Consider the following 7,696-nt stretch of genomic DNA (forward strand, 5'->3'; position numbering starts at 1 on the left):
CCTTCTTTTTTATTATTAACATTTCATATTCATGACTCATGTTTATGAAAATATTCAAATAAAGACATTTTGTGTTAAAAAGTTCAACGTTTCTTCTCTTCTCACTTCAAAAAGTGTTTGTTTTGGGGTGTGGTCACATTTGGGCCAATCAGAGAGAGCGATGGAGGGGGTATCGTCCAATTACCGGTGAGTTTCTAACAGGGGGGGCAGGGCTTGTCACCGGTAACCAGCATTGCGACATCATAACGACTCTGTGGCCGATCAGCCAATCAGAGGGGAGTGTGAACTGATGTTACCATGGTTACCGTCTGTCCCAACAAATGTCTTGCAGAAGAGGGGGAGGGGCGTTTCCAAGGCTCCAGCCAATGGAATCGCAGAGTCCATAAAAGGAGGAGAGGAGGTGTGACTGTGGGAGCAGCAGGCGTGTGATTGGCTGGTCGGTGCGTCAGTCAGTCGCTGTCGGAGCCAACGGCGGACGAACCCTTCCTCTTCCTCTTTGTTGGTTTAGGTTTAGAATCCTCTTCATCCTAACAAACACACATACAAAATACACACATTAGAATACACACATTCAAGGTAGGCAGCGTACCTGATACAGTATGTTTTGATTAAAAGGGTTTTGTTAAAAGGTTAAATCTCTATAGAGCGTCGCAGTCCCGCCCACTTTCATGACGACGCCAGGCCCAGGAAATAATTCCCAATGCATTTTTCCCATAGACATTTCAAAAAGTATTTATTTAAAGACATTTTAAGCATCGTACGAAGCCAACTCGAGTCGTGACAAATCATAACAAACAAACACAATATTTTGGACCAAACACATAATTACAAAGAAGAAAAACAACAAAAAAGTGTTGTAACCTGCCGTTTTTTTCTACTTTCTAATTCTTTGTTTGGCCCAAAACATTGTGTTTATTGTCATGATTTGTCACGACAAGAGTTGGCTTTGTCCGCGGCGTAAACGTCTTTAAATAAATACTTTCTGAAAAGTCTATGAGGAAAATGAACAGGGATTTATTTTCCGGGTCTCTCGAGGGGGCGGGACTGCAACTCTCTATAGTAATCTTTACTAGTGTTTGTTCAGTAACATGGGTCTCCCTGTCTCTCCAGAAAAAAAAGAAAAAGAATTCGGCCCTCATTTCATTTTCAGGTACAGTAGGTGACAAAATGTCAGCTAATCAGGACCCATTTATTAGATTATGTTTTTTTGTCATTGCTTCTAATTTTGCTTGTTTAATCTGTAATCCTATTAGAGTGATCTATTCTGATCGTATAACATTGGTATCCTTGAGTTTGACCTGAAAATGCATTCTGTTTATTATTTACTAGAGACATGGAGACTCCTGTTACTGAACAAACAATCTAAAGAACATAGAGCTACTGTATATAACTTATTTTAATTTTTAACCAAAGAATGTCCTAACTTTAAACACACACAGACACACAGACACACACACAAACAGAGGAGGAACTCAAGCTCGACGAGAACGAGCCGCGAGAGCGATGGGAGGAATGTCCTCCATGCTCCATGGGGCGACGGACCTCGTCCGCGGTGGGACGGTTGAGGTAGTCAGAGACAGGGAGTAGCGGGAGGGCCCTACCGTTAGCTAGGGCCTTGGGCCACTAAGCTAAGGGCTAGCCTGAAAACACGCACTAGATAGAGAGTAAAGACCTCAGCCTATCTCTTCAGAAAAGTCAATCTTCTGGAGCGAAGTCTAGTATTAGCTATGATACGTTACACGATATCAGAAGCAATCCAGTCCTTGTGAAACACGACTTTCACAAACTACCAGACTTCGGTAATAATGCTTTAAGTCCAGTCCACGTGTGAAGAAAGCTCGTCGCCTATGTCCCGTCCCATGCCCAGCCAATCCTTGCCTGTGAGTGTATGACATAATGCTTCTGTATGATCACGCCAGAGGGCGCCCTCCCGTAGCGAGCTGTTGAAGCACGTTTGCTAAGTCTCGGGCAGCTAGCCAGCACGCCAACAGCAGCACTGGTAACGCAGCAGTACGTCTCGAGCAGAAAGCAGCAAGGTCAGCCGTGTGGGAGTATTATGTATTGGAAGCGGAAAAAGACGCAACAGCCCAGTGCAAATCTTGCAATAGAGACGTTCCACGCGGTAGCAAGCAGTCCGGTCGACCAACCTCATAAATCATCTTTATCATCTTATCATAGTTAGAGCCCATTCAAGATTGAATGGTCTCTCTGGGCAAAACTACACACAAAAAAAGTCCCACCAGCAAGTGAAAAGGAGGCAGGGTTTTACAACCGCATGGCTTTTGTGTGTCTTCAGAGGGAATTGCAAGGTTGATCATAGGTTAGCTAAGGGTACCCTCTAGTGAAACAAACTGAAAACACAGTTTGGACGTGATATTTCTTTGGCAGGATTATCCATTGAAAACAAATTACGTATTAAACGTCACTGGCTGGGAATGAGTCTCTCTGTGGCATGCTGTCTGATATCTGGCAGGTAACATTCATGTATTATTGAAAGCATTCTGTAGCAACAATATGCATCTAGTAGCATGAAGGAGTAAATAATGCACGCAGGGATTCTTAGATTTTCAGACTCTTGGGCCCCATTTACACTGACAGCCGAGTCCAGCCTGAATCAGATCTGTGCCGCATCCACATGTTTGAGTGGTGCAACCACCGCAAGGAACAGCAATGTCCGTGTTCACCTATGTGTTCACCTAACTAACTATGTGACCACTATGTCACTATGAGCACGAGTACCAATGAGTACCAAACGTGGCGCTGTTGTGCCAGAAACAGAGAGAGAGATAGTGCTGCACTGCTGCCTGCTAATGAGAGACAGAGAGAGAGAGGGGGGGGGGGGGGGGGGGTTGCACCACTCAGTTCACACGTGTGTGATTTTTATCTTTACTTTCTATTACTGATTTTGTAGCCTGGAACGTTAGAAAAGCATTGATCAAGTGATATTACTCACACACAGAGAACATAATCAAACAGACAAGTTCCACAACAGTAGGTTATGAGGAAAAACTGACCATTTATTTTTTTAACCGAAGGGTTCACTTGTTAACTTAAACAGCATTAAGTAAAATATCAAATAAAGACCCTGTGTAGCATGTAACAACACAAGACAAGACCCTGTGTAGCATGTAACAACACAAGACAATAGACATGTGAGGAACAATAACCCGCAACAGGCGGCAATAATAAACACAATGTATTTTTGCTGGCAGGTGTTAACCCATTTTGGGCGGGAACCCCTTTTGGTTATAATTTAGCTATTGACAAATAGCAGATCTACAAGCTCTGCTCCAAGCTCGTAGCGCGCCACGAGCTTGGAGCAGATTCCCTACCAACTACAAGCTCTCAACAAGATAAAGAAAAATAAACATTTCCCTTTCCCCCTTCTTTTCGAGTTCCTATTTCCTTCATCTGGCGCCCCGGCTGACCAGGGGGAGGTAGTTTAGAGACCAGGACTTATATCTCCCTTTATTGAATCCATTATGCATTGCATAGTATGAGGATTTTAACATAAATGCCGGAAGTTGATACTAAGTCAAACACTCTACTCTCACTACGTTGTCTCTTGGTGTCTACTTTAGTAAAAGATTGAAAAAGGGAGTGAGGGGGATAGGATCACATATGGATAGGGGAGGAGGGGAAAATAGGGTGAGGGAGCAAAGGCAGGAAGAAATATATTGACAAGTTGACATCTTCGCAAACTATTGCTGTGCTGAATCCTTCCTTCTGATATGGCGTCTTCCAGGGTTGGCCGGATAACGTCCGTGGCCATGGGACCCTCTCCGCCGATCCTGCCCTTTGAACGAGGGGGGTGACCCTCTCCGCCGATCCTGCCCTTTGAAGGAGGGGGGTGACTCTCTCCGCCTATCCTTCCCTTTGAACAAGGGAAGGGGGTGACTCTCTCGGTCGATCCTTCCCTTTGAAGGAGGGGGGTGACTCTAGGTCGATCCTTCCCTTTGAACAAGGGAAGGGGGGTGACTCTTTCGGTCGATCCTTCCCTTTGAACAAGGGAAGGGGGGTGACTCTCTCCGTCGATCCTTCCCTTTGAACAAGGGAAGGGGGGTGACTCTCTCCGTCGATCCTTCCCTTTGAACAAGGGAAGGGGGGTGACTCTCTCGGTCGATCCTTCCCTTTGAACAAGGGAAGGGGGGTGACTCTCTCCGTCGATCCTTCCCTTTGAATAAGGGAAGGGGGGTGACTCTCTCCGTCGATCCTTCCCTTTGAACAAGGGAAGGGGGTGACTCTTTCGGTCGATCCTTCCCTTTGAAGGAGGGGGGTGACTCTCTTGGTCGATCCTTCCCTTTGAACGAGGGGGGTGACTCTCTCGGTCGATCCTTCCCTTTGAAGGAGGGGGGTGACTCTTTCAGTCGATCCTTCCCTTTGAACGAGGGGGTGACTCTTTCTGCCGATCATTCCCTTTGAACGAAGGGTGCGACTCTCTCCGTTGTGCCCGCTGAACAGTGTCTTAAGACCTTCCCCCGGACGTCTTTTGATTTGAGGGGGAATTATGTCGCTCTTCGATGTCATAGGGTTCAGTCGGATCTTCCCCTTCGTATTCACTGCTGTCATTAGATGCAGTCGCATCATCCCCTTCGTATTCACTGCTGTCATTAGATGCAGTCGCATCGTCCCCTTCGTATTCACTGCTGTCATTAGATGCAGTCGCATCGTCCCCTTCGTATTCACTGCTGTCATTAGATGCAGTCGCATCGTCCCCTTCGTATTCACTGCTGTCATTAGATGCAGTCGCATCGTCCCCTTCGTATTCACTGCTGTCATTAGAAGCAGTCGCATCGTCCCCTTCGTATTCACTGCTGTCATTAGATGCAGTCGCATCGTCCTCTTCGTATTCACTGCTGTCATTAGATGCAGTCGCATCGTCCCCTTTGTATTCACTGCTGTCATTAGATGCAGTCGCATCGTCCTCTTCGTATTCACTGCTGTAATTAGATGCAGTCGAATCTTCCCCTTCGCGGTGCTCGGCTGCAGACAGCTTTCCCCCTCGAGCTTGTGGACTCTCTACAAAAGCAGGTCGTTCTTCAATGGTTTGTTTGGCCTTCTTTCTAGGAGGAAGATCGTCATGTGGAGCTGGCCTCTTAACACCCCGTCTTGGAAATCCACCCGCTTTTCCCTCCACATTCTTGGTCCCATGATAGAGCGTTGGGAGTACAGAACATTGCTTCATTCCTAGTATGGCCATTACGCATGGCAGATCATATTTCCCATCGCCTATGGCCTCCATCTTGGCCCACGGGCCTTGGGCATAGCGGTAGACTGATACTCGAACACCCTCTCTGCCGTCGGGTATGTTCTTGACCTCGATGGTGCTGATTCCCATGAGCTTGGAGTCATTTTCCATGGCTATAAGTTGACCTGCATCAAGCGACATGTAGGCCCCGTTTCCGTGTCTGGGAGTGTATCCTTTGCGCACCATGGCAATGTGTGGCCAGTTGCTTGGATCAAGGAGTTTCTTATCATAGAATTTCCTACCGTCCTTGTTGTAAAACTGAATGCGCTGTGGATTGTGCCCGGTCTGGACCGCTGAGCAAGTTGTATTGACACCTCCCCATCTAGGATGTGGGTTCACAGCCTTAGGCTGGGTCAGATCTACACGGGGAGCTTGTTCTGAGAGAGTGTCGCTTTGCATGTTGTCCTCCATGGAAGCCATCTTACATTTCCTCTTCTTCCCCACCGTCTGTACAAGTAGTTAGGTGAAGTTAGCTTAAGTTGTGGCAAATCTGCAAAATAAATGCTTACCACTAGCTTTTTTCACAGATGTGTTCATAAAGGTGTCTACAATCACATGTACATTTGTTCCAACCCAACTCCCTTGGGAAACTTTGTGACAGCTGCTGAAAGTTGGGGTACCATTATCAACCAATATAAGGCACATTTTTTTTCCAAATTTCATTATACTTTAAGTAGCATGTGACATGTCAAACTAGGGGGTTTTCATGATGCTGAATCCATTCCAAGCATGAGTTTTGCACGAAAATACTCATTGGGCTATATTTCGGCCATAGCCACATGCCCAAATGTGCCCAAATGTGCTTTGTGTGTTTTTTTTAGTGTTCTTTTGTGCAAAACTAATGCTTGCAATGGATTCAGAATCTTGAAAACCCCCTAGTTTGACATGTCACATGCTACTTAAAGTATAATGAAATTTGGAATGTTTGGCCTTATATTGGTTGATAATGGTACCACAACTTTCAGCAGCTGTCACAAAGTTTCCCAAGGGAGTTGGGTTGGAACAAATTTATATGTGATTGTAGACACCTTTATGAACACATCTGTGAAGAAAGCTAGTGGTAAGCATTTATTTTGCAGATTTGCCACAACTTAAGCTAACTTTACCTAACTAAAGAGAGTTCATGTTCTCACAGGTGAGTGAGTGAGGACTCTTGTTCTCACAGAGAGGTGAGTGAGTGAGGACTCTTGTTCTCACAGAGAGGTGAGTGAGTGAGGACTCCTGTTCTCACAGAGAGGTGAGTGAGTGAGGACTCCTGTTCTCACAGAGAGGTGAGTGAGTGAGGACTCCTGTTCTCACAGAGAGGTGAGTGAGTGAGGACTCTTGTTCTCACAGAGAGGTGAGTGAGTGAGGACTCTTGTTCTCACAGAGAGGTGAGTGAGTGAGGACTCTTGTTCTCACAGAGAGGTGAGTGAGTGAGGACTCTTGTTCTCACAGAGAGGTGAGTGAGTGAGGACTCTTGTTCTCACAGAGAGGTGAGTGAGTGAGGACTCTTGTTCTCACAGAGAGGTGAGTGAGTGAGGACTCTTGTTCTCACAGAGAGGTGAGTGAGTGAGGACTCCTGTTCTCACAGAGAGGTGAGTGAGTGAGGACTCCTGTTCTCACAGAGAGGTGAGTGAGTGAGGACTCCTGTTCTCACAGAGAGGTGAGTGAGTGAGGACTCCTGTTCTCACAGAGAGGTGAGTGAGTGAGGACTCCTGTTCTCACAGAGAGGTGAGTGAGTGAGGACTCCTGTTCTCACAGAGAGGTGAGTGAGTGAGGACTCCTGTTCTCACAGAGAGGTGAGTGAGTGAGGACTCCTGTTCTCACAGAGAGGTGAGTGAGTGAGGACTCCTGTTCTCACAGAGAGGTGAGTGAGTGAGGACTCCTGTTCTCACAGAGAGGTGAGTGAGTGAGGACTCCTGTTCTCACAGAGAGGTGAGTGAGTGAGGACTCCTGTTCTCACAGAGAGGTGAGTGAGTGAGGACTCCTGTTCTCACAGAGAGGTGAGTGAGTGAGGACTCCTGTTCTCACAGAGAGGTGAGTGAGTGAGGACTCCTGTTCTCACAGAGAGGTGAGTGAGTGAGGACTCCTGTTCTCACAGAGAGGTGAGTGAGTGAGGACTCCTGTTCTCACAGAGAGGTGAGTGAGTGAGGACTCATGTTCTCACAGAGAGGTGAGTGAGGACTCATGTTCTCACAGAGAGGTGAGTGAGTGAGGACTCCTGTTCTCACAGAGAGATGAGTGAGTGAGGACTCCTGTTCTCACAGAGAGATGAGTGAGTGAGGACTCCTGTTCTCACAGAGAGGTGAGTGAGTGAGGACTCCTGTTCTCACAGAGAGATGAGTGAGTGAGGACTCCTGTTCTCACAGAGAGGTGAGTGAGTGAGGACTCCTGTTCTCACAGAGAGGTGAGTGAGTGAGGACTCCTGTTCTCACAGAGAGGTGAGTGAGTGAGGACTCATGTTCT

At 46.8% G+C, this 7,696-nt stretch overlaps 1 protein-coding gene across 1 annotated transcript in view; it reads right to left on the minus strand.

The window, feature by feature from the left end:
- Positions 1-7,696, minus strand: part of ints3 (integrator complex subunit 3) — a 40,742-nt gene continuing 33,046 nt past the window's right edge. The window contains exon 29 of the mRNA XM_079523374.1: positions 1-527. Coding sequence (XP_079379500.1) covers positions 450-527 — 78 coding nt within the window. The 3' untranslated portion in view covers positions 1-449. The remainder of the gene's footprint in view (positions 528-7,696) is intronic.

This window comes from Electrona antarctica, assembly GCF_951216825.1.
Source record: "Electrona antarctica genome assembly, chromosome: 15".
Lineage (NCBI taxonomy): Eukaryota > Metazoa > Chordata > Actinopteri > Myctophiformes > Myctophidae > Electrona > Electrona antarctica.